At 38.7% G+C, this 26,958-nt stretch overlaps 2 protein-coding genes across 4 annotated transcripts; one reads left to right on the top strand and one right to left on the bottom strand.

Moving 5' to 3' along the window:
* Positions 1-1,467: 1,467 nt before the first annotated feature.
* Positions 1,468-6,108, bottom strand: LOC121912696 (C-type lectin domain family 4 member E-like). The gene is made up of 8 exons (XM_042435028.1): positions 5,733-6,108; positions 5,403-5,480; positions 3,668-3,790; positions 3,357-3,434; positions 3,041-3,106; positions 2,745-2,896; positions 2,470-2,594; positions 1,468-2,379 (listed from the first exon to the last, which is right to left on the bottom strand). The coding sequence occupies exons 1-8, from the start codon at positions 5,794-5,796 to the stop codon at positions 2,202-2,204; spliced, it is 864 nt and encodes a 287-aa protein (XP_042290962.1). The 5' UTR covers positions 5,797-6,108; the 3' UTR covers positions 1,468-2,201.
* Positions 6,109-8,757: 2,649 nt separating this feature from the next.
* Positions 8,758-25,158, top strand: ak2 (adenylate kinase 2). 3 transcript variants are annotated; one of them, XM_042435040.1, is made up of 7 exons: positions 8,758-8,954; positions 13,056-13,181; positions 13,743-13,853; positions 14,742-14,836; positions 17,362-17,434; positions 20,496-20,699; positions 24,853-25,158. In XM_042435040.1, exons 1-7 carry the CDS (start codon positions 8,856-8,858, stop codon positions 24,865-24,867), a joined length of 723 nt encoding a protein of 240 aa, XP_042290974.1. In that variant the 5' UTR covers positions 8,758-8,855; the 3' UTR covers positions 24,868-25,158. The 3 variants fall into 3 exon arrangements, with proteins under 3 accessions (XP_042290974.1, XP_042290973.1, XP_042290972.1); XM_042435039.1 differs by having other exon boundaries at positions 20,496-20,715; XM_042435038.1 differs by lacking the exon at positions 24,853-25,158 and having other exon boundaries at positions 20,496-23,170.
* The last annotated feature ends 1,800 nt before the right edge of the window (positions 25,159-26,958 follow it).

The raw sequence follows: 26,958 nt of genomic DNA, 5'->3' as shown, positions 1-26,958 counted from the left end.
AATCATAACTTAGAAACATAATATTTGATAAGAGAGCCTCTACTTCCTAACATTCCCCGTATAAAGTCATATATTTGTACTGATATGTTCTTACTTATGGAGGCAGACACTGTCAAATTTTTTTCTAATTTGAATTTTAATCAGGTATTTTGTTCAATTCAGGGGCAATTCAGAGTTTCCAATCAGCCTAACCTGCATGTATTAGTGTTGTTGGAGGAAACTGGAGTGCTGGGAGAAAAGCCACACAGACACGAGGAGAACACGCAAACTCCACACAGAAATAAGCAGCTGGTCAGGTGGAGGTGTTTCTGTGAGGCTGCAGTGCTGATAACTGAGCCAATGTGCCGCCCTGAAGAGGGAAGGAGGTTAGGAAAGATAGAGGGAGGACTGGAGAGAGGGTGGGGGTGAGGGAGGAAAGGAGGGAGGATAGAGAGAGGGAGATGGAGGGAGGGTGGAGAGGTGAAGGGGGGAGGAAGAGGGAGCTACTGCTGTCCGGCCTGTGCTGAACAACCAGCAGCTTCCTCCACGTTACTGTCACTGTCACACTTCTTCTTCTTCTACATCCAGCTCCAAAAAGCTTTTTCTTCTCAGTCTTCTCCTCTTTTTCTGTCTGTTTCTTTTCTTTCTTTTCCTTCTTTGTTTTTTCCTCCTCTGTCTGTCTGTCTTCGCCTTCTTCTTGTGAGACCAGGAACGTCTGAACATCTTCTTCTTTTTCAAACAGAGTTCCTCCAGTTTCTTCTCCTCCTCCATCTGTTTAACTCTGGCCTCCCAGGTCTCTTCTTTCTCAGCCAGATCCTTTGTGAGTTTCTCCTCCAGAGCGTCACACTTGTTCTGCCAAGTTTTCTGGCTCTGGAGGAGTTCAGTCTCTTTGCTGCTCAGCTGGATGGAGATCTCCGTCGGCCTCTCGGACAGATTCTTCTTCTCTTTCCTGAGCGTCAGGATTTCAGTGTCTCTCTGGTTGAGCGGCTCTTCCAGCTACTTCACCTTTTTCTGCCACTCATCCTGAATCTGCAGCTTCACCTGGAGCGTTTCATCTCTCAGCTCTGAGGCCGCTACTTTGCCTGCTTCCCATCCTGCTGTCATGGAGGTGTACTCCTCCTTCCAGAAGCGCTTCATTTGTGGGGTCTCCAGGGCATTCTTTTGGAGGCGTATCTCTTTAAGATGATGTATAGTTTCTCTTTTCATGTTCCTCTTTTGAGTTCCTCTTTGGTTCCTAGATCTGCCTCCAGCTTGTTAATTGTTACTTTGGTGTTTCGTAACTTGCGTTTAACTTCTGGCTAAAAACATGATCGCTATTATTAGTCTTTGGAGCCGTCTCTAGACAAACTAACGTGACCAAACCCTTGTAATGAAGGAACATGTGACCCAGTGCAACAGTTTGCCTAATTTACGTGTTTTTTAATAGTTTTTGGGCAACAATGAAGGTCTACAGCACAGAGGAATAAGATAAATTAGGCTTTAGATACACACACAATACTTGTAAGCAGATCAATTCATTGTTGGTTTGGTCAAATAGCCTCTACAGCCAACTGAATAAACTCATGTCATACAAACACCGTTTTCAACTGTGTATTTACTGTCACGGTTCACCTTTCTGTCATGTCCCCTAATGACAGTAAGTATATATGTAACAGTGATGTAAAAAAAGACAATACATAAATGAAAGTACAGTAAAAATAAAGGCCTCAGTACAGAAATGCATGTGCATAAGTAAATATTTATTTAAAAAGAAACATTGTAAATGTCGTCCAGCAAAATATTTTTGTCATGGTGTAACCCTCCCCTCCATATCACATGGGAATCCCTGAGATACTCTGTAAACTACATTTAACATGTGATAAGCTGCACTAAAACGGCAATGTTCATTTGTTTTTATATTCTTGAAATATATGTCACATGTATATTTGAAAAGTTTGGACAGTTTTCTGCATACAATGAACATTTTGATATACACGTCTAGAGTAGAGAGACTAACTCAATGCATCACTGGATCATCTGAACATATTTGGACTCATATATTTGAAACGACAAACAAGAAATGTGAATACACTTGTGAGAAAATGAACTGCAGGTTTTAGAATAGCACACTGTGTTGTAAGAATCATGATTTTTAATTGATAATTGTGCCAAAGCAACTGATGAAAACTGTAAATAGACTGAGAAGTCTGAGCTCAACTGGATTTCAGAAACACATAACCCTTCTAAGTCCAATTTAATGTTTGTTTCTCACAAATACTTTTGTGAGGCACGTCGCAGGATTTATCAAACCAACAGTTCAGATCTTCAGTTTCTCCTTTCTCTCCCATCCTCACACAGTCCTCTCCTTCAGGATTTTCCTTTGTCCAATTGTCCTGCTCACCTTTTCGCCAGAAAGACAAACTAAAGGATGGAGAACAGAAAGACTTGGTTAAATAAAAATGAGTTGATTAGATTTTTTGATCTTTAGAAATGTTTTCACAACAATCAAACCTTGTGTTCAGTGGTGAGTCGTCCACCCAAAACCATTCGCCCTCTTTCTTTGAGTCTGTCAGTCCGATCCAGAACTTGTCCTCATGATAGTTCATTTTGTCACTCAGTTTCTTTGACAAGAATGTCTGAAGAGGAAAAGTTGATGAAATGATGATATGTAACATGACTTTTCTGTGCTGAGACACCATGTTAACTGATTCAGAAACATAAGGATGTGATAAAATGCACAAGAACACAGTCAGTGTGCTACATGAACCTGCTGCAGTGTTTTATACCTGCTCTTCCCTGCTGTCTATCTTCACCAGGTCTCCTCCTTGACTTCGGCAGTAACGTCTGCTCTCTTCCCAGGATGAATTTGTGATGGAGAAATAATAGCACTTCCCTCCATGTTGCTCCCAGCCTTTGTCACATTTTGGGCATGAATCATCTTTGAAGAGATTACAGCAAGGAATTGAGTCAGGTGGAACAAATCACTGTTTACTATCTAACTTCTGTTACCTGTCAATCTATTATAGCCTCTATAGTCATCATCAGAGGTTACAAAAGTGTGAAGGAAGAATCCATCACTTACTTAGTTTTATTTCAGGAGGTTTTGGGCAGGAAGGTGGCACCATGTTTTGAGTGAGATTGAGTGTCTCTGTTGAAAAAGAAAGGATAAAAAAAAGTCATTTTCATCAATCTTATTTAGAAATCTTTCACACTAGTCAAAAAAGTTGAGAATAATAATTGACAACAACTTGAAAATAAATTTATATCATCTAACTGTTCAGCTGAAATGAAAATATACTATAATCTAAAATGTGTAAAGTAACATTAAAGTTACATTGCAGTGTTGCATGAAAAATGTGGACAGAACCTTGTAGAAAGAGTCAAACTCAAACTCTTACCTGTGAAATTTTTCTCCAGATCTTTATACTTGGCTGTCAGTGTTTGGTAGTTTTTCTTGGTTTGCATGTGATGATAATCTGTTTTTAAAACAAAAGTAGTCAGTAAAGCTTTAAACACTTCTTTAGTAACTCAGTTAGTGCTTGATAATGAGCAGGAGTCGGTTTATCAGAGGAAACTTAACTCCTTTCCAAGATTAGACTGATGATGTTTATCTGATAATGTAACTATGAATAATAACTACTGCAGATATCTTATGAATTTTGAAGGTTAATCTACATCAACCCACTTTAATAAAACTGTTCAAACTTACAGACATAACAAAGAGCGATGACCACAACTGCCAAGAGAACACAGAGAATCACCAGGGCAACTTTCAGTGATTTGACCTTTGACCCTCCATTTGACACCGCTTGTTGGGAAGCTGTTGAACATTCTGTTAAATGCAGAAATTACCAGTTGAACCAACAGCTCTCTGATATCATTTTGACAGAAATGAAAGATTATAAATGTCATAAAAATGGTATTTGTTGCATTAGTTTACACAGATGTTAGTATTACTGCGTTCACACCTTCTGTCTGCACATAATAAAACAATTTTTGCCTGTAGGAACGTTAATGTGTCAATAAATAAAACAACTTTCAAATATCCTTACATTTTTTCAAGGAGTCAGATTCTTTGGCAAATCAGAAAAACAGGTTGTATGTACAGGATAGTTCAATTTCATGCAAAATAATGGCAAATTAACAAAGTACTTCTGCAGGTTAAAGACACTCACACAGTGAAATGTTAGTGGAGGCCCAGGTACATCTGGTGCATATTCACACACTCACACATCTTGAGCAGGCTCTAACTTCCCTTACCCAGAGCTCTGAGCTGTTTATTCTACTTCAACTTAATTCTTTTTATAGTACACATCACTCAAGGTGTCTCTGCACACATTACAGTTTAAGATCTAAACATCAGACACACAACTGTGAGTACTCGCATGTACTTATACATGAACACACCCACACACAGAATCTTAAAGTTGGATGTTAATAAAACAACAACAATGTAATATAATATAATATAATATTATGGTAAAATCTCACGTTGTTTACCAACCCAGTAAAATTATTAGGGACCATAAAAAGAAAAAAGAAAAAGAAAAAGACGAACAGGAAACACAAAGCTTCCACACTTTGAGTAACGGATGACTAAATATTTATGCACATATCTATAACCTTTTTTACGACCCTTATTTGTTGGCAGTTCCTCATTTTTGCTCTGCCTCAACTTCTTCTCTTCACAGCATTTTACAGTAAACTGACAGACAGACTTTCTCTTCACTCAGCAGTTTCTTTCATTGTTTCCTGATTGACAGTCTGTCAGTTAACAGTTAGCAGAGAGGCAGTAAAAGACAAACTGAAAGAGGGAGATTAATAAATAAAAACTATTCATGGCAGTGTTTCTTAAAGCACCCTAACTTTACTTGTAGTGCCTAAAACCTTTGCACAGAACTATAAATATATACTATAATCAGTAGTGAAAAACACACAAAATGGCAATTTTCCTAATTTACCTAAAATTATTCATTTACAACTGTGAATATATCAAATCTATCTTTCTTGAACCGTTAATGAACTTCAGAATATAGTTCATCCTCCTTTTAGCTGAACTAAACATTATTATACATTGCTGAAGGTGGTTTCAAGTTCATTAAAGTTACATGAGGATACAGTATTTTTAAATATCAAAAAAACTCAGGTTGGCAATTTGATTTCTTTGATACATTTTGCTGTACACAACACATACATTTTATTTTTACGTAATACAATTTATCAAAGGAATCAAATCTACTGCCTTGAACTTTTTGTATTTTTAATATAATCTTATGTTTTTTGTTTCGAGGGACTGAGCTCATCTTTAATGATCTAATGAAGAAAGCTCTGTACGATTGAACAGCAGCATTCGTTTAAAGCACCCAAAATCAAAAAGGCATTATGGTAACTGACTGGAGGTGACAGTTCACCCTCTAGTTTAGTTATCTCTGTTTATTACCTACCAGGCAGCTCGGTGGATGGCTGAGTTTTCGAGATCTTGACTTCAGAGTAAGTGGCTTCAATCGATGAGGAAGCGGTTTCTGCAACACAAAAACACAACCTCAAACTGCTGCTAAATGCGCCACAAACATGTAATAACTCATAAAATCGTCCGTGTGAGTGTGGAAGCTGTGAGTTCCATTTATTCTATAAATATTCACGTTTAACTCGAGCTCTGATAAACAAAAGAAACACCTCTTGGAAGCATTGCTTTGACAGCTTTCATAGCAGTCTTGGAAATGTAAGAGTGAGGAGAAATCAATCATTCATCATTAATAGTATTTAAGACTTACCAGTGGTGTCTCCTTTCTTTTTTGTGAATTTAACATCAGAGTAGAGTACTTCAGTTTCAGGCATTTTACCGCTGTGTGACCATCTGTGACTCTGAGAGAGACGAAGGAGAGAGAACTATATTTAAGTTTCACAAAAAAATCTTCCTGTCTAACTCAAGTCCGAGGAAGTGCTTTATCAAGATTGTTGCTCCTCGAAATTTGTGTCACTTCCCTTTTGTTCGGACTAAAATATTTTTTTTTATCAATGAAGTCAGAGATGGATGATGTGTTCTATTATGTAGTCTGTTTTTTTTTGGTTAAGTTTGAGGATTTCATGGAAACAGTGAGATAGTCAGGAATCTGAACTCTGACTAACGCTAACATTAGTTACTCTTAAGAGGTGAAAGGTTTGTCTTTGTGTAAAAGGATGATGCCAAAAAAAAAAAAAAGTAAACTAACCATGCTGTGTAAGTGTAGAGTATCAAAATTTGAATTAAAGTTATCATTTATTTTAAGATTATCTGCTATGGTATTGTACATTATTATTTCATCACAACCAATCAGAAACCTTCTGAAACTCTCCTGAAACATAATCAGTTTTTTTACTCCTCCTGCAAAAAATAGACGGAGCCTAAAAGGCACTTAGGAGCTTTCAAGTACATCTCAGATCAGTATATTATTTCCAACATCTAGAATGAACTTTCACGCTCAATAAAGATTACTTTTCCAGAGCTTTCAACCGCATTTCAGAGTCTTCATCAGTGGAGTTTTGTTTTTAATTAACTTTCTCGCTCAATAAACAAACAAATGTATTTAAACTTTGAGGGATTTTATTTCAAAGCCAACAGCAGATGGAGTTAACAGGTTTGCATGAAAATGTGGACAGAACCTTGTAGAAAGAGTCAAACTCAAACTCTTACCTGTGAAATTTTTCTTCAGAGCTTCATACTTGGTTGTCAGTGTTTGGTACTTTTTCTTGGTTTGCATGTGATCATAATCTGTTTTTAAAACCAAAGTACTCAGTAAAGCTTTAAACACTCCTTTAGTAACTCAGTTAGTGCTCGATAATGAGCAGGAGTCTGTTTATCAGAGGAAACTTAACTTCTTTCCAAGATTAGACTGATGATGTTTATCTGATAATGTAACTATGAATAATAACTACTGCAGATATCTTATGAATTTTGAAGGTTAATCTACATCAAACCACTTTAATAAAACTGTTCAAACTTACAGACATAAGAAAGAGCGATGACCACAACTGCCAAGAGAACACCGAGAATGACCAGGGCAACTTTCTGTGATTTGACCATTGACCCTCCATTTGACACCGCTTGTTGGGAAGCTGTTGAACATTCTGTTAAATGCAGAAATTACCAGTTGAACCAACAGCTCTCTGATATCATTATGACAGAAATGAAAGATTATAAATGTCATAAGAATGGCATTTGTTGCATTAGTTTACACAGATGTTAGTATTACTGCGATCACACCTTCTCTCTGCACATAATAAAACAATTTTTGCCTGTAGGAACGTTAATGTGTCAATAAAAAAAAACAACTTTTAAATATCCTTACATTTTTTCAAGGAGTCAGATTCTTTGGCAAATCAGAAAAACAGGATGTATGTACAGGATTAGGAAAAGTTCAATTTCATGCAAAATAATGGCAAATTAACAAAGTACTTCTGCAGGTTAAAGACACTCACACAGTGAAATGTTAGTGGACGCCCAGGTACATCTGGTGCATTTTCACACACTCACACATCTTGAGCAGGCTCTAACTTCCCTTACCCAGAGCTCTGAGCTGTTTATTCTACTTCAACTTAATTCTTTTTATAGTACACATCACTCAAGGTGTCTCTGCACACATTACAGTTTAAGATCTAAACATCAGACACACAACTGTGAGTACTCACGTGTACTTATGCATGAACACACCCACACACAGAATCTTAAAGTTGGATGTCAATAAAACAACAATAATATAATATAATATAAAAAGAAAAAAGAAAAAGATGAACAGGAAACACAAAGCTTTCACACTTTGACAAACGGATGACGAAATATTTATACCCTTTTATTACCCTTATTTGTTGGCAGTTCCTCATTTTTGCTCTGCCTGAACTTCTTCTCTTCACAGCATTTTACAGTAAACTGACAGACAGACAGACCTTTATTTATTTTTGTATTTATTTTGTACAATTTCCAACATCACAAATGATCTTTAACACTCAATGTAGAGAGATTTTTCTGGAGCTTTCAGCTGTACCCCACAGTCTTAATCAATAAATGAAGGTTTGCTTGAGTGGAACATGAGTTAAAGTCCCCCTCCACTCAGAAATATGTTTTTCTTCTTGTTCCTTCAGTTGGATATCTGAGCTTCACTGTGCAGAATGATGTATGTGCAGAGTTTGACACTAGAAGGTTGTTCTCACATTCATCTGCTGAAAATGGAAAGTTTCTCACAAGGTCACGTGAAATCTAAGTTTAAGGGGCCAATCTACAAGCATGTGTTGTGACATCACAACTAGTTTGCAAGCCAATCCTAGTGCACATACACTGATAGTGAACTTTACAGTGAACAAAGAGACTTCTTGTGTCCAGCAGTTAAACTTCTTAAATGAAATATATTTGCATATTTATAGGTTCAGGAATTTTTAATGAGGGAGAAGGAGGAGATATAATTTTAATGATTTTAAAGTGGTGATTATTGTGGAAAAAGCATATGAGACACACATTATTGTTCCAAGCAGTATACTCAAAATACTTTATAAATTCAATCAAGAAAAGTGCAAACGATAAACTTGGATTTATTGATTATGTTCCCAGTAAAATTAATAAATTGGCAGTCCGTTGAACTTTCTGGTTTTTGTTTTAAATATTTAACATTCCGGACTGAAACCTTTATCGGATGTTACGAAGGTAGGCGTTGCAAGAATTTTAGCCAATCGGCGCACAAAACAATTAACTGAACAGTCTGACGGCCAATCAGACGCACGCTTTCCTAGGAGGGGCGGGGTTTCAGCGTTGTAGTGAAAAAAGAGGCGGAGGCGCTTCCTCTCCTGGCCAACTTGCTGAACTGTCAGCAGGACACCGAGGACAGAGTTTGGTAAAGTTTCTGCCCCGGTGGTCTCCCGGTGAAGACATGGCCCCCAGTACGCAGCTGAAAGAGGCAGTAGCCGATATGCAGGAGGGGATCCGTGCCATTCTGCTCGGACCTCCCGGAGCCGGGAAGGGAACTCAGGTGAGCTAACGGAGCTAGCATTAGCTGTTAGCCGTTAGCGCATGGTCGCTAATACAAGCTAATGCTAATCTACTTGTTTCTATGAGATATCACAGCAGCAGTTAGCAGCTGGACTCATATATCTGCTAACTACAGTCGATATAGTTATTACTACTCACTATGGTTGCATTATTTCTCAATATGTTCTTCAGGTTTATGATTAATTTAATTAAATATCATAGTAACCAGTGGTGGAAAGTAATGAAACACCTCTTCTCAAGTATTGTAGTTAAGTACAAGTTTGAGGTACTTGCACTTTACTTGAGTATTTCCATTTGATGCTACTTTATGCTTCCACTCCACTACATTTCAGAGGGAAATCTTGTACTTTCTACTCCACTACATTTATTTAGTTACTTTCAGATGAAGATTTGACACAATGGATAATATAACAAGCTTTTAAAATACATCACATTGTTAAAGATGAAACCAGTGGTTTCCAACTTTTTTGACGTCTTACAAAAAGCATTGTGTAGTCAGGGTCACATTTCAGATGTCTATGACCCTTAGGTTGCGAACCACTGGACTAAACTGAGTACTTCTTCCACCACTAATAGTAACCTAATTTATATCAGGCACTCAAAACAATATGTGTACACCATATGTTTTTAGTTCCATTATAAAGTTACTACTTTAAACTGTCAAGACAGTTTAAAGTAGTTTCAAATGAACATTGAAACTATTTCAATGTTCATTTAGGCACGTGACTGTTGTTTTAAAGCAGACTTGAAAAACTGTGAACCTTTAATTGCAGAACTGGTTTAAAGGTTAGTTTCGTTATTGGTCAGCTATTGCTTGATAAGTTGGTTTAATCAGACTATAAAAACGTTTGTGATGCTTATCTCAGTTTATCAAAGCCAAATGAGCAAAAATTACAAGGCCATTTAGTTCAGAGTAATATAATGCAGAGATTGCATTGATACATTATTAAAACTGGCATAGATTGGTTATCAGACAGTCAACCTATAAATAGGTCGATTTATCATTTCTGCAGTATTAACTGTTCACTCTCAGTAACAAAGTGTTACTGTGGGTCTATTTGCTGCTTGTGTCTGATGTGGTTTTCACACTGAAGCCTCTTCGCTAGTCGGCTGAAATCAAACTTGATAACAACTTAATTTATCAAACAGAAATTATAAATATTTGCTGAGTGTTGGTTCTCAAATATGAGGATTTACTGTCTTTGTTTTGTATTAGAGCTGAAATGATCAGTTGAATCAAGTAGTTGATCAACAGAAAATTAATCTGCAACAGATTTGATGATCACTTAACTGTTAAAGTTGCAATTAATTAGATAAATTAGAAAATGACAAACACTCTCTGGCTCCAGACGCTGCTTTACTCTTTGTTATATCATTGTAAATTAAATATCTTTTGGATTTACAGTGAGTGGTGGTCACACAAAACAAGAATTTTCACTAAGACAATAAAAGATAATTGATAGTAAAAACAAGACTAGGTCAAAACCTAGTGTATAGCTGGACAGCGTGTGGTCAGTGTGTGAAATTGTGGCCAGTTTGTTACAGGGATAGTCAGTGGTTGTGTCTATAATGTGAACTCCTAGATATTAAATGTTCATCTGCAATTTTCTGTCATGGTCTCAGTAACATTTGTTGTTAAAGTGTACTGAAGTAGCATCACATGGCATGGTTAAGCACCGTTTGAGTAAAACAAAAATAAATGCAGCTGCAAGAACAATACTTTCCATTCATATGTTGGGATGTTTGATTTGAAAGAGAACTTCTTTTAATTCTAATTATAACGATTCTGATTATTTGTTAACTTCTGCCTGTTCTTTCATCTGTTTCACTCTTAAGGATGTTTCTTGTTTTTCACTCTGTATTGAGTGTTTTGTCAGAATGATGGTTATTTTGGGGGCTTTAACTGTGCGCTCTCCCTCATGCCTCTGTGTACCTTTTTTCTGCCTCCTTCATGGTTAAGGAGGCTGTGGTGGAAATTGTAAATGAAAGTTTTGACAGCATTTTGTTTGCAAATTCTGGAGGCTTATGTCTGCCTGGTTACTGCAGTTACAGTCAAATCAAGCGCACCTACAGAGCAGCCGCCCCACACTAAACTGATATAACCACTACATGAGTTTGCATGTTTTACCTGCAAGACTCGTGTTTAATGCTGTCTTTCAAATAAAAAGCTTGTGTCCTGGTATTAGTTCAGTTATAAAATCCAAACGCATTGCGGAGCATCTCTCCTGCCGGCTGCTGACGGCGCTGTCAGCCGGAGAGTCGATCACATTGGACGGTAGAGGAGGAGACGGTAGAGATGCTGGTACAAGACAGGATTTTAACCAACTTAACACTGGAGCTGAGAGCATCAGAGCAGGAAACCTCTAACTATTTATCTTAATGAAATCGTTCTGCTGACTGTTGATGCCACATAACACAGTGCCAGGACAGAGAAGGTACCTGTGACCAAAGCTGCATCATTAAGCATGACGGCTTAGCCTGCAGTTTTCCAGCATCATGTATGTGACAGAACACAAACACAAGAGAGATCTTGTTGTAGAGAACGTCCTGGTGGAAGTTCAGCAGCGTCTATTCTTGTCAAACCAGTGCCTCAGGTAGATCAGCTGGGCCTCTAATAATGTAGTAATGAACAGTGGGGATGAACCATTAAGTGTTTTAAAGCTGGTGGAAAATATCATGTAATTTCTGCAGTATATTAACTAATACTGATATGCAGGTCTGACTTTGACTAATATGAAAAATCCACCAGAGATCTACTAAAGACAGTGAGAGTGCCAGTTAGTGTAGAGGGCAGTGACTCGTTCCCAGTAGAACATGCTGGTCTTTTGCCTGTAAGAACCCTTTTCCATAATTACATAATTCAGATTAATCTGTGTTGCAACTTTGTAGGCCACAGAAACCCAGAAGTCAGTGAAGTGTTGTCACTAAAAATGTCAAAATGACCTTGTCTGTCCTCTCTGCTGCGTGTAGTGCTCTCAGATCAGTCACATGTGTGTGTTGAAGAGCACAGACACGTGTTCTGCATTTACTCCCGTGTGTTCAGTCTCTTGTTTCTTTAACCTGTGTTGTAATCTGGTTTGAATGCTCTGTACTCAGTACGTTGCTCTGTGGAATTCCTGTTATATGTTTTAAGTGTTCTGTAAATTAATTTGTCTTGGATAGATGGATATTCTTGACTGTAGTCTAAAGGTTAACACAACATTAAAAAACTGTTTCATATGGATGGGATAGTTTGTATTTTTTGAAGTGGGGTTGTATGAGGTTGTTCTCTATAGTCAGTATATTGCCTGCAGTAGATTTGGGTCTGCACGCTCCTAGTTTGCAGAAGCATACAGGAGTCCTGGCACGGAAGTTAAGTGATGTACTGCTGTGGACGGGGCCAGCAGCAAAATGTATTCTAGCCACCTAAAAAAAACCCACTATCAGTTTAAGTTTACGCTACATTTAGAATATTTTCACAGCTTTACCTTGCCGAAAGACAACCCTTTCCTTTAGCACCACACTTTCTTAACCATAGAACTTCCGTATTCCTACACACGCTGCGCTCTGTATTACGCCGCAGCAGCACTTTCTGACCAGCTCATCTGAGGCTTAATACAGTGCGCGGCACGTGTAGGAATAAGTTCTACAGAAGTACTCCTGCCTGCTTCTCCGAGCTGGAGGGTTGGTGACCCAAATCTAGTGCAGGTAATACACTGACTGTGGATAACTACGTCATAAAACCCCATTTAAAAAAATGCAAACTATCCCTTTTTGAAGAGCTGCTTTTTAATGCTGTGTTGTTGCATCACATCCAGCTTAATCTCTTAAGGATCCATAATTTCACCTGATCAGTATACAGAGAACATGTTCTAAAATGTAGTTGTCATCAACTGGGTTACATGAACTACTAGAAAAATACTAAAGCTGCTTTCATGCTTTAACCAGCCATAAATACAGATGTCTGTCTCTGTATAGCAGTAGAATAAAAGTTCAAATCCACAGCCACAATGTTCTGAATTTTGACTGGTTTGTAATGATAATTTCTAAGCTTGATTATTTATAAAGAGCTCTAACGTGAATGATCTCTCCCTCCCTGCAGGCTCCTCGACTAGCAGAGCAGTACTGCGTTTGCCACCTGGCCACTGGAGACATGCTGAGGGCCATGGTGGCTTCAGGCTCCGAGCTGGGCAAAAGGCTCAAGGAGACCATGGATGCTGGCAAACTGGTAACATTTCTGCATGTCTTCTTCTCATGACCTGAGTGTGTCTGTGTCTGTGTGTGTGTGTTGTTTTTCTTTTACTCTTTGCCCTCTTGGTGGAGCTGTTGACATTACAGCCCCTCATGCTCAGTCCCACATCGCTTCACATTTCTGATCTTTTGATTTGTTTCCTGTTACTGTTTACATTTGCCTTAATTAACTGACGCCGATGTTGAACACACTAGCATGCAGTGTGTGACGCTATAAGACGGCAAACTGGGTTTTTCCTTCTAAATTTCCCTTCCTCCAAGTTAGAAGTCAGCCATATATGAAGGAAATTAGTGGTATTATAAGTATTTTTGTTAACTATATAAAACGATATCTGCTAATGGAGGTAAAATTATATATAAAATGAATTAATTGAGCCTGCACCTTGTGTATTGTTTGTTATTCTGTTTTATTAAACCTATCCTTTATACGTAGAGGTGAAATAAATGAGCATGCTGATGTTTGTTGGCAGTGAGATTCGAGCCAACATAGACGGTGATCAAACTGAAGCTGAGAAAATTGTCTTTTGTCGTCTTGCAGGTCAGCGATGAGATGGTCGTGGAGCTTATAGAGAAGAACCTGGACACGCCGGCCTGCAGGAAAGGCTTCCTGTTGGATGGATTCCCTCGCACAGTCAAACAAGCAGAGATGGTTAGGATTTAGATTTGTTTGGTGTTTCTACAGTTGTTCCTCGCTGCTGTCATGTAAACTATCTTTAGTAGAGTTTATTTATGTAGAGAGTTTAAGAGCGCAGCAAAGGGGGCGCCCTGGTGGACTGAGGTTTTAAGACCATGTACTATAAACCCTGACCCCCTTTATCCCTCTCCTCATTTCCTGTCAGCTCATACTGAATACAATCCCAATTCCAAAAGCAAAAATGCCAAAGAAATCATTAAAAATATGGTAGGTTCATTTAAATCAAGTACAATAATCAATACCTAACTGTCAGAGTTAACTATCATCTCAAAGTTTTTTATTTAAATGGAAAGTTTTCAAAGTTCTGCACATGAGCAGAAAATCCTATAACCTTAAGTCTTATGAAACCTTCTCGAAATAGAAGAATAAACTCAATAAAAACCTGCATGGTGGTCTAACTTAAAACTAGTGTAAATTTGCAAATCGAAGTCCACACTCAGTAAAGACCGGGTCCTAAATAACAGATCCAGATGGTGTTTGTTAACGCCTCACCATCACCCCGAGATAAAATGCCTAAACACTGAATGGTCCAGGATGTACGTCGACAAGAAGAAAAATACATATCTAAAGCTTTAACTAGATAAATTGATAATAGAGGGGAATTTAGGGATTAAGGTCTGTTTGTAATAACGTGTCTCAAGCGACGCCACCACTCACCGTCTGAGAATTCACATTTTTACCTCAACAACAGGAATACATTATTATGGCAACATTTTCACCATGTTAGGCATTCGGCTGATGTTTTTGTACAATATGAGTCATCATATTGGGGAAAAAAAGAGCTGGGAAAAATAACCATCAGTCAACCATATGTGACTTCCTGTGTGTATTCGTCTCTTCCAGCTGGATAACCTGTTGGACAAGAGACACGAGAATCTGGACTCCGTGATCGAGTTTGCTGTCGATGACTCTCTGTTAGTCCGCAGGATCTGTGGCAGGTAGGAGCCGGCGTGACAGACGATTAATTATTCAACACCAGAGACATTCAATCTGTTTTATTTCCCCCAAGCACGTGCCCAGTACACAACACTGGTTTATGATTTTCCTGCTTTTTTTTTTTTTTTTTTTCTTTGTCTGAGAAACTCCTCGTTCTGTCCGCGTGCTTAAATCCACCCGGGCAGGTAGATTGATTCACGTGAACAGAGGAGTCTGGGACAGTGAGATAATGTTGGAGGGAAGTGGAGCGTGAATGAGTGCGATTAACAGAGAAGGTGGCCTGAAGGGGTTTGAGAGCAGTCTCGCAGCTGGAAGGTCGCAGGTTGAATCCTTGTCCGTCCCCGATGAAATGTGCTGCTTAATGTCCAATCGAGCTTTTAAACTGTGTGGTGAAACGCTACTTTTCATGAATGTCTACTGGGAAATGTGCATAGAAAAAAAAAAACCTCAGTGTGATTATTAGAACCAAGCTACAGCTCAGGAAAGACTCAAATTTACAGCGAAAAACACAGAACTTTATAGCAATTCATTAGTTTGATGGTTATACTATTAGAAGAAACTTCTAAAGTTAAAGAGTCAACAAGGAAACCAAAAGTCAGTATAGGTACGGGTGCTTAAAAGTGGATATTTCATGCTTTTTGTCATTTTTTTAAATACTATTAGTATGTCAGATGTCTGTTAAACATGGTCAAAGCTCCAAAACTTGAGGTGAACATATGTAAAATGCTCCCTGCAAGTCAAAAGTCAGGGCTTCATCCTGCTCTGAATGCTCCGTTTGCAAAGTCACTTCTACTTTCTCCTCGTGATGATGTCAGATTGTTTGCGCATGCCCACAAATGGCGTCCGTATTTTTAGCCACGGTTGCTAAGGTTGTTCCACGGGCTGTTCACGTCGTCCGCTCCGCATATTTTGGATCGAATTCGGGCTCGAACGTGTACAGATGTATTTGAAAAGTTTATGTTTTGAGTAAAGAACGAGTAAATGTGCGTTATACGTCCCCTGTAAGAAAATTGAACTCCTCACTCTCAGAAGCCAGACACTAAGGTGAATACACAGTTAAAACAATAAAGTTAAAATACTGATGATTAATGTTTAATAGTCTGAAAACAAGTCACACCAGTTTTTGTAATTATGACTCAAACCTGTTTCTTTTTTCACTGGAATCGCTGCGGATTCGCTCGCATAGGCAAAGTAAACTCACACATCGCCTCGGGACAGATTTCACCTGTTGTGAACTTTCTGACCTTTTGACAGAAACAAACAGTATCGCACCACCCAATTTTATAGAACTCTACTTTGCCGAAAGCAACGCCAGTTAGGGTTGTCACTTCTTCAAAAGAATTTAGTTTGAACAAGTATGAACAAACACATGAATCACTCTAATTAATTTGGAAGCCACACGCAGCCTGTTCCTAACCCGTCAATCACCCTTTTGTACAGGTTAGTGCATTGAAAGCGCTTTACAGATCACTGACAAGTTGATAATAAGACAGAACAAATGTAAACAGTGAGAACAATTTGAGACCAATTCATGCAACAAAGATGAAAACACAATAAAAGCAATAAACAGATTAAGATAAAATAACAACTAGATAGAACAATGATAAATAAAATGGATAAGAGGGAATAAAACATGTTGTAGAAGTGACATTGTTCTGTGCATTTGCGGAGCTACACGAGTGCTAACATGGGATTTGTAGTCATGGTGATGTTTCTGTTAAGTCGGTTAACCTCAAATTAGTCTGTGATTTTTCCATCCATGGTGACAAACCAAACGCTTCTACACAACAGCTTTCAGACTGTTTGCTGTCATGAGTAATTTATTTTTTGCTACATTGAAATAATAACACCAATAGAGCTTTCCTCCTTTAATCCATTTTGCTGCAAAGGAAACTTGCTGCATCCACCAAGATGCTCAAATCCGTTTTTATTGTGTAACTTTCTGGTCTGACCTGGCACCGGTTTATTTATGTAAGCTCTGCAGGATGAGGCCAAAGAACTGAAGAGAAAGTTGTAATTCTTTTAACAGCTTAATTGGCAGCAGTGTTGTTATTGTTATTTCTTGGTAGGTTTCCATCCCACCTGCTCCTCTGCCTCCGCTGAGCAACAAATAATGATTTACATAATGGTTTCAGAAGCGCTTAATATCACACGCTGACCCACACATGGAACAGGCAGACTTTCATCCGTACACGTGTTACCGCTTTACAAAAAAAAAAAGGGAGTTGTGAAATCGTTTATTGATGTTTGTTAATGCAGCGCAGTGTTTTGTCCCCTTTCTTCGTGATAACCGCTCTACATTATCCGCACGCCTTTTGTGAGGTGGAAGGGGCCCCCGGCTGCTGCCTTTTCAAGCCCAAGTAGGACAGGGGCAGGGAGTGGGATGTGAAAAAGGACAGTTAAGTAGTTAAGTGAGTCACCGTAGCCGTCTAACCCTCATCTGTTCTCCTCTTCCTCTGCTCTCACTCTTGATTTCTTTTCCGTCCTTGTCTTGTCCTCTCACCGTCTCTCTCCTCCTTTTCCCCAGACTAATTCATCAACCGAGTGGCCGCTCCTACCACGAGGAGTTCAACCCCCCCAAAGAGCCCATGAAGGATGACGTAAGTAGTTTCACTATCAACCCACTTAGAAACCACTTCTGGCTAAACTGCCACCTACCTAAAGTGACTGCCAGGCTGAGAATTGGTGACAGTCAGCCAGCTTCAGACTAAGTGCTTTGACGTATCCCGGTTGTATAAATCGCTCGGGACATTTCGCTTTCTGTTTTTTTTTTTTTTTTTTTAAAAAAACACTTGAGATGTGTCTGGTTAAAAGCCATCAGCCTTGGATTTCATTTGTGAAGATTGCTGGAGAAAGCGACTATTTGTCCTTGAGTGGGAGAGTAACAGGCCTTTTTCATAGCAGAGATTTTGACTCGTCGTAGCAGGAAAGCACACAAATGTTACTAAGAACAGAAAGGTGTAAAGTGTCTCTGTGAGCCAGCGTGCACAACACAAACAGCCTGAAACTGAAGATTAAATTTATTATTTACATACGTGTGTGCTTTTCCTACTGTGACGTGAAAAAGGTCTTTCGGTTAATTGTGTTTAGAGGTTGATGACCGATGAAGGTTTCCTGCAGTGTTTTTATGTAACGCCAGAGGAATATATTTATAGATCCCCTCCAGACATGTTTTAAGATTTATCTAAAATGCTCTACATAGAATAATAATTTATGTCTAATATGGGTTTTCCAAAAAAAGGTTCAGTTACCTTATTAAAATTCTTAAATGTACGTCTTCTCTCCTTCTCCCTCATTAAAAATTCAAGAATCTATGAATATGTAAATATTGTTAATTTTAAAAGTTTAACTGCTGGACACATGATGTCTCTTACTGCGCTGTAAAGTCCGTTCTTAGTGTTTGTGCTCTGGAGGTTTAAAGTTTCCACATCACGCTTGTATAAGTCAAATACTGGATCCAAACGAGTTGTGATGTCACATCCTGCTCGCTTTAAACTGAGATTTCAGGTGAGGTGCAGAGAAACTTTCCCTCCTTCAGCAGATGAAAGTGAAAACAGCCGTCTAGTGTCAAACTCTGCACATAAATCTGCACAGTGAAGCTCAAACATCACACTAAAGTGACAGGAAGCAAAACACATTTTTCGAGCGGAGGAGGATTAAAATAAAACAGAGCAAAGGTCATATATATCTAACGAGCGAGGTTATTGATTAGACCTTTATCTACCAACTACATGTACATTTATAATGAGATGTGTCCAATACCGGCTGACATACGGATCGGTTGGCACGCTGCACTTCTTTCCCTTCGCTGTAATCATTCAATGCAGCATGTCTCAATATCAGGAAAAATAGCAAACATACTCAGTGTTCTGGTTGGGAAAAGTGGAGGAAAATGACTCAATCAGTCACATTAAGCAATCAGGACATGTGAGGAAATTGAAGTTGACGTAAGTCTGAAGTTGATAATCAAATAATAGCCGTTCCAGCTCGACAAGGTCCTGCAGGAAACCCTGTAGATGAACTTTTCTTCAAATATGGAATTTTAGCCTCCAAGAGGTAGATTTGAAGGAGGCTCTGTGTAACGCCACATACACCGAGTGGTGTTTTTTGGTCGTCTAAACACAGTAATTTCCAAATCTTCAAATCTCTTCCACTCTTCACTAGTTGTAATTTGTTGTAATTTGTAAGTTCAATTGTGAAAATTGTCTTAATAAGCAGCCATAAATAAATATCTCCCATTTCCCTCAGTTGTTACCGTTTAGCTGGCAGAAGTTGTCACCGTGTTAGAGGTGCAATCTTGATTGTTTAGTTTTAATGCCAGATTTTAGCTTTGTTTAGTTGTATTGGCAAAGCCTTCTATAAATGAACAGAGGAACTACTTATCTCAGAGATCTCTGACATGTTTTAGACCCAGAAACCAGCCAAAGTCAGTTCCTGATTCATTTCTTGCCTGTACTTGATTTTTCCACCAAAGACAAATTGTAGTGGTGTTTGGAAGATTAATTTTGACTTGTAATTTTTAGGGAAATGTTAAAAATTTGATTTTGATTTTTCTTAGGCCTCCTTGTGAGGCCCCTGACGATTCCCCACTGGTGTATGAATTGCAGTAAAGATTTGTCTTTATAGTGTTTGTGTGTAGACATCTTGACAGCTTCCATAGAAATGCTACCAACTGTTAAATAAAGCTTCAGGTTCAGTTTGGGTTTGGTTGAGAGGAGAGGAGAGGCTGTAGCCAGTACGTCACAGGAGCCTGGTGAGATGTTGATCACTAATGGATGAAATGAAGCTAAAATATAGTCTCTGTACTGTATATGAATATATAGTCTCAACGTTTTAGTAAAGTCAGATCTTAAAGACACAAACAAGGACAGGGTTCAGGTCTCAGCAGAACTTTCCTCCACATTTCCCACATTTTATACTTTTAATCTTTGCTCTTAATGTAGATTTCCGTAAACACTGTTTCTGAGGGATTGTGAAGCAGAGACTTAATGATAAAAATGCTCTAATCGCTCTTGTTTTCTAATCTGATTCTGATTACAGATCTGATACAGGTGCTCTTGTCTTTCTCAAATCTAAAACCTATAAACCACTGGGATCATTTTTACATAAAGTAGCATGAGGCCAGGGATTATTGTGGTGCCGCTGTGACTGAATGAATGTAACCGACGGTGGAAACACTGAATTTCATAACAAAGAATCTGTATTTAATGTCTGGCTGATACCTGATTTGCTTAATGAGGTCGGTTTTGGTGCAGATACCGATCTGACAAACAGGATGGGTGCATCCCTACTTAGTGTGCTTTTACTCTTTGTGATGTTTACGTATGTAACATGTGAAGCCAAGCGGCTCGTCTGCTAACAAAGCAACATTCACAGCGACACACAATCCCCGAGCTTAGAAAAGAAGGCTGCGGTTTCTAAGAGCACAACAGATGTGACGTGAATGAGAGCAAAAGAAAGCGAGAGGCATAAAGCGACACTTGATTAGCTCGCCGTATAAACCACGACGAGATCGAAGTATAGAAACTGAAGAGCACTGACCTAATTTTAGACATGAATTGAAACTCGTTGTGCAGGTTTCACCACCTCAGTCACCTTGTTCGTGTTATTTGTCTTTTGTCCTTCTTCTCACGTGTTTCCTCCCTGCTCGTCTTCACCCAGGTGACAGGTGAGCCGCTCATCCGCCGCAGTGACGACAACGAGACGACGCTGCGGTCCCGTCTGGACGCCTACCACCGTCAGACGGTCCCTCTGGTGGATTACTACAGAGCCAGGGGGCTCCACACAGCCATCGACGCCGCCAAGAACCCCAACGTCGTCTTCGCCTCCATTGTAGCGGCCTTCTCAGCTGCCACGGAAACCCCGGTCCGCGCTACCGCCTGTAAAGACCAAGTGTTCTTCATTTAAAAAAAAAAAAAAAAAAACCTTTTCCTTCGTTCCTGTATCCCCTCCAGTTTCCCCTCAAGGTTGGAGATTATACAAGAGTTGATCGAGTGTCACGGTGGCAACAAAATGTAACTTCGCGAAGGTGTAAAGACGGAAGACGGAGACTCAATGTGGCGACATGATTCAAGAAATTCACAGCGTTCCGCCAGTGTGATCCCTGTTGTAGAAACAGAAAGGATTATTTTTGTTACTCGTTATCACAAAATGAAGTCTGAAAGAGAACAAGCCGATGTAGAAGTGATCAATAATCGCAAAACAAACTCTGCTGCTGCTGCTTCTCACCTATATAGAAACGATGAGATTTAAGGATTTGACATTTTAGCAGAGCGGAGCGCCGTGCATGTTCCTTTTTCACCAGAATGTGTTTGAAAATATTGACGTTTGTTGCATATTGTTTGCCTTCGCCGGACAGGTTTGCTCTTGTTTAATCGGTGACTCTGCCCTTTTCTCTTCCTCGTGCACATACAGTAGAACTGCTGTTTGTTCAATCTAGCTTATATTTCCTCCTCTTTTACTTCCCTACAGGTGGAAACACAATAGAAGCATTGGATGTGGATTGTCCCAATTTGCAAGTCATTTTCAGTGGCCTTTGACATCCTCAAATTGTTTTTTGATTTATAGCATTGAGAGAGAAACAAAGCCGTCGCTTTTCATAAGGTGACGTGACACCGTAATGACCGTTAAACAGTTTGGAAGGAAAAAGAAAATGATGCAACATTTTTATTTTAGGTGTTACTGCTAAAACGTCGGCTCAAAGAAACCATGACAAACCTGAGTAAATGCAAGTTAATGAAACCCAAATCCAAAATATAATTTGTGTAGTATAAAAAATGTGAAAATAATAACCAAATATGTGAACTAAGCCAAGGAAACTCAAAACAGAAGTGATGAAATGACACTTTCGTTGTTTCCTCTAACTCTCACTGGGGACATCCTTCCCCTTTTTTTTTTTTTTTTTTTTTATTCTTTCCTTTCTTTGTTTGTCCTGTTTTCTCCTCTTCCCTCCTTGTTCTCCTCCTCCGTTCTGCTTTCACGCTGCGGCACTCCATGAACGACCCTCTAGACGTCAGACTGGTTGAAAAATAACTCGGTGTTTGATTGATAGGGCTAATTGCTAAATCAATATGCGCTTCACAGTGAAACAGACTGTACTGTGTTTTCACTGAAGTAGCTGAATCATTACTTGAAGGCCTAAACGGTGTGACGTCGGCTCAGCCTGGTGCGACACCGGCGCTTGTTTTTGTAAGGTTCATAGAGTTTTGATTGCATTTTCCTCATGGCAAAGCATGTGACTTCCTGTCGCTCTTATCAGGAATTTAATGGGACGAAACTATTAATTGTTAATGTTGGTGATGCTGGATGTTTAAAGAAGCACTGACACTTTGTTCTCTGTACTGTAAGAACTGTAATAGAAATAGATGGAGACTAGAATTGAAATAAGGCCAGACTTCACAAAAAGAATACTTGTAGAAATATTTTTGATAAGTTTATTGGAACAATCTGGTCAACTTGACCTTTAATAGGGTCATCTAAGTCCAGTATGTAGTCTGCTGCGATGCATGCTGAACTCCTTTAGGACCTCGTAATCTGCAGTTTTAGGTTTTCCTACATGAAGGTTAATGATCGGTGAGAAATGTGGTGTAATATTTGGTCCTCAGTCAAAAACCGTTATCCTAGATCAGACTGAGTCCATCGACAGCCGACGTCAGAGCTTTAGCAACCAAACATTAAGATTCTGACGGTGTCGAAGTGTACACAGCCTGACCGATACTGGATTGTCGTGGCCAATATTGATTTCAGTATTTGTAGTTTAAAAAATCCATAATGGCAGATTGTTTTTGTTTTTTTAACATAAACACATTACTTGAAAAGAACACAAAGGAATCCCACACACTCTGTCCATCACTTGAACTCACTTTAATAACACGACGTAACATGAAGACCTGACGACAGAAACATCGTGTTATTAAATAAAGTGAGTTCAGGTGAAGGTCTGTGCGTGGGATTCTTTGGTTTCATTTAAGTCAAGATTTTTTGATCCCACACACCGATCACAAAAACCTCATGGTGTGCAGGAACTTTTCTGGCAAATTTAACATAAATGCACAATTACACTTACTTACTTATTTATTTATTTATTTATTTATTTATTTATTTATTTATTTATGTGACCAAGATACAGAGTGAGTGGACCATTTAACTGAGTAAAAAGAAACGTCTTGTCAGTGCTCTCTGGAGAGTTTCTAAATAATCTTAAACCTAGTTTGGTGTTTCTGTTCTGCAGTTTTTTTGCGTAACCGAGTCGATTTATCCGTCTAACTCTAGAAATTTAGAACCAAAATCCCACAGTGTGACTACGACCCATGTTTACAAATCAACCGATCAGGATACGACATGAAATGACCCGGAAGACACTGACAAGCTGGTTTAATGCTAAAGCTAAAACATATATTTCACTCAAACTCACTTTTATTTTGCCGTCTTTTCTCTGCTTCACACTTTTCTCCTCTTGAGGTTTTTTTTGTTAATGTATAGAAATGGCAGCACTACGGCCAAGTCTCGTTAATAACGTGTTTCTGGTTGCATTTTTTCTTTTTCCATTTACTTTGAAACACGACGACATTCAACACACAGTCTGACCTGCTTCATAACTGATATTTTACAGTCTGACACAGATTGAAGAAGGTTTTATTTGACGCGTCTCGCACAGTGTGACATAAAATGATCTTTAAAAGATTGTTGTTACGGCACAGTGTGGAGGCACCTTAAGATTTCTTTTTTATGCACGGACATGATCTTAAAAAAAAAAACTCTTGAAAAGCGGCTTATTTGCCTATAATTTAGTATTTAACACCAAGTCATGTAGAAGACTGGAGCAAAGATGCTTAACAAAGAGTGTCTTACTCTTCATGTACAAATCTGTCAAACAGTTTGCTTAAAAAAATGTAAAAAAAAAAAAAGGTTACAGGACTTTTGTGTTAGAATGTAAAACGCACTTTAAGTATAAGCACTTTAAAAGAAATTAAGTCTGTTGTAGCTATTGTGAAATGTGTTTTAAAACTGGGAAATGTAATTTTTTTGGTCATTGAGTGTTCAGGGGCCAGTTGTAAAAAAAAAAACAAAAACAAGTATTTTAAGACTGAGCTAAATTTAACTTTTTAAGGGTGAGGTTCGACCCGCCGGGTCTCTGACATCACAGTTTCTGTGGAGGGAATCGAGATCAAAGAGGCGAGCTCTGAAGGATGTTGGACGCTTAGACCTTCATAAAAAATACCTTCTCGGAAATGTTTTGAATTCAACCTTTTGTTTCTGCTGCTCCCAAAGGTGTCTTTTCACTTCTTGTTCCACTTGCACTTTCAGTACTTGCGCACTATGTTTTGTTCCAAAGACATTTCTTGTTTCATACAATGGGGAGTGGTGTGGGAAAACATTTCAGTTATCTTAAATTCCCAACAGAGAAGTAATTGATTTTTTTTATTTTCCCCTCCATAATAACTGACGTATTGGAAATCACAGCTCAGCCTCTGAACACTCCTATGACCTCATTCTTGGGGGATTTGTCCTTGACTCCTCTGTTCCTGCTTCTGCTCTGTAGTCACCTGGTGTTTGTGTTCAGTGGAAACATCTAGCATGCAGACTCTGTCACCTGCAGGTTCCCTTGAATACTGATGTGTTTCTTTTCTCTCGGGGGTTGTTTTGATGAAAAACAGTAGCAGATGTTCAGCAGTCCCAGTAGGCAGATTTCAGGTCTTTTTATTTAGCTTAGCAAGACTTTTCATGCTAAATATCCCTTAATATCTGGCTCCTTTTTTATTTATCACTCTTTGTAATCTGTGAATGTTTTGTTCAACCTAGACGAATGTGACTTTTGAATTTGCACTTTAATGTGAACGCTAATTGCACTCGCAGATGGACGGGAGTCATTTTTTTTGTCCAGTTCTCTTGACGGTTCCAGCATTTAAATGACCAAAAAAAAAAAAAAAAAAAATTATTAGTCGTGGTCGTGTTGCAGTTTCTCTGTAAATTCACTCTGTAAAGAATCTTCTTCCCCTCTCTCTCCCTTGTCTTCCAGCTGGTTGAATCGTGAGCTGCTCCATTCCCACCGAGGCGAAGGATTGGAGTTGGCAATGGAGCTCGGGTGGGTGGACAGACGGAGGGATGGGTCAGTGGTTGGAGGGAGGGAATCAGAAAATAAGAGGAATCCTTATGTTCCATAAGTTAAAGCTAATAGATAAAATAATGTGGTGCTGTCGGGCTCCCAGTTGGCAGCATGTTTGTATTTCCAGTAGATTATGACAGGAATGAGCAAAGCCATTTTATTGCCATATTCCTCATGTTTTCCCCTTCTAATAAATCTCATCCTTTTCTACAATCATCACACGCTTGTTCACAGTGTTTTGTTCAACACTCTCCCGCTGTGTTAGTCATAATATTGGGTTTTCCCTAATGTAGCCTCAGTTTGTTCCTCTCATGTATCACAGTTACATTAAAGTCACAGAGCGGAGCATCATAGCACTTCTAATCATCTGGGTGCAAAAATATTTGATTTTTAACTTGTTTCCCCAAATTGAGACTGTATTTCCTGATCCAAGAAGCCAGAAATTACATAAAATATGTTCTTGCTGTTGTTGTACAACACAAGAAAAGCATTAATGTTAATGAAAATATAAAATAACAGAAGCCTCAATACAGACAAATATATGTGATAGTAAAATTCCTTCATTTTGGTTCACATGGATGTGTCATTTCCAGCTACCTTCTTTGTTTGGGTTTGGAAAAAAAGGGATGTAACTTACGAGAAAGGGTTGAAAATCCAGTCAGCTGCACAACAACAAAGATTTTCAAACATTTTCCCCAAAAGTTTTCTCTCATATTCTGTCTGATGCATCTAATCTTGTATGATATTCCTGTTTCAGAACTAAACCTGCAGCAAATTAAAGATAAAGACTTGTTGCATTTAAAGCAACAAGTCAACTTGAATTTGCCAAAGTGTCAACAAACTGAAGGTCGTGCATTGATCAGTAGGTTTGCATCTTTTTTTGTCCAACATTGACTCATCTTTAGATTCTTGTAGCCCAAAATAATAAAAAAAAATGTCTCAAAGGGATTTATGACCTGCACATGTAACACCCTCAACCGTTACTATTATTATTGAAGGAAGTGCTATTGTGCGGTCGGCAGCGTATTGAGACCGTTTCAGTTTCTTCCTTCTTCCTGCTGTAGGTTAAATATAAACTTCAGTTCAAGGTATTTCATTTCTCCTTCATAGAGCTATTCAGTCTATTCACAGCCTGCAGATACTATTCTTATTTCAGAATGAAACTTGCAGCAGAAGGAAAATAAGCTTTTAAATAAAGACTGTTTTTTGGCTCATCAACATGATTTTACAACAAATTAAAGGTGATACACTGATAAAAATGAACGATTGCAGTGAAACTGGGGAAATACCAACGTTGATCTTGTCCAGTATCAACTAATCTTAATAAAATTTTATTTATTCAGCTCAAAATTACACATTTGTCTCAGCGCAGAGGACACGCCTATTTTTAAACTCTTCAATTGTTGGTAAAATTTTGAAGACAATTTCTGTTAAATTCAGCTAAAAACTCTCATTTTTTGTAATCTTAATAAAAACGCATGAACTTGTTTTCTCTCTAACTTCAAAGGAAAAAGATAAAGTGCTTAAGATTGTAGATTTTTCTACACCATCTCTTCTGTTATGTCTGCAGAAGATTTACCACGTCAGTGTGAACATGTCTGGCAAACAACAGGAACATGATGTTAGAGAAGATTTCTGATTGTCTGATATAAACATTACCAGAAAACAGACAAAAGTCAAACACGTTAAGCCATAAAGTGTGATTCAGTCGGTGGATTTTAAGGGTCAAACTAGTCAGACTGTTGATAAATGCAGCTTTAAAGCACAGTGACCTTTTAAACTGAGCACAATAGTTTCTGTTTTACTTCACAACAAAACAAAACATTTTCCAGCCACTTTTCTTTTGTCCAGTCTTTCCCGCACACACACACACACACACACACACACATGCACATTTGGCTTTCCAGTGAACTAGCTGAAGCTCCTGAGGGGAGGTCATGCCACGGGGTGGGGTTTCCGTAATTGTCGACGGCGTGATGTCACCGACCGGGGCTTTCCTCCATGACGTCAGGGGGGGCG

The sequence above is a fragment of the Thunnus maccoyii genome, chromosome 15 (assembly GCF_910596095.1).
Source record: "Thunnus maccoyii chromosome 15, fThuMac1.1, whole genome shotgun sequence".
Taxonomy (NCBI): domain Eukaryota; kingdom Metazoa; phylum Chordata; class Actinopteri; order Scombriformes; family Scombridae; genus Thunnus; species Thunnus maccoyii.
This window is presented reverse-complemented; position numbering and strand designations above follow the sequence as displayed.

Coding starts and splice junctions, on each gene's coding strand:
- ak2 (XM_042435038.1), top strand. CDS start 8,856: ATGGCCCCCAGTACGCAGCTGAAAGAGGCAGTAGCCGATATGCAGGAG. Junction 13,854..14,741: donor CAGTCAAACAAGCAGAGATG/GTTAGGATTTAG, acceptor CGTCTCTTCCAG/CTGGATAACCTGTTGGACAA. Junction 14,837..17,361: donor GTCCGCAGGATCTGTGGCAG/GTAGGAGCCGGC, acceptor CCTTTTCCCCAG/ACTAATTCATCAACCGAGTG.
- LOC121912696 (XM_042435028.1), bottom strand. CDS start 5,796: ATGCCTGAAACTGAAGTACTCTACTCTGATGTTAAATTCACAAAAAAG. Junction 5,481..5,732: donor AAAGAAAGGAGACACCACTG/GTAAGTCTTAAA, acceptor TTTGTGTTGCAG/AAACCGCTTCCTCATCGATT. Junction 2,595..2,744: donor TAGACAGCAGGGAAGAGCAG/GTATAAAACACT, acceptor TTTCCTCTTCAG/ACATTCTTGTCAAAGAAACT.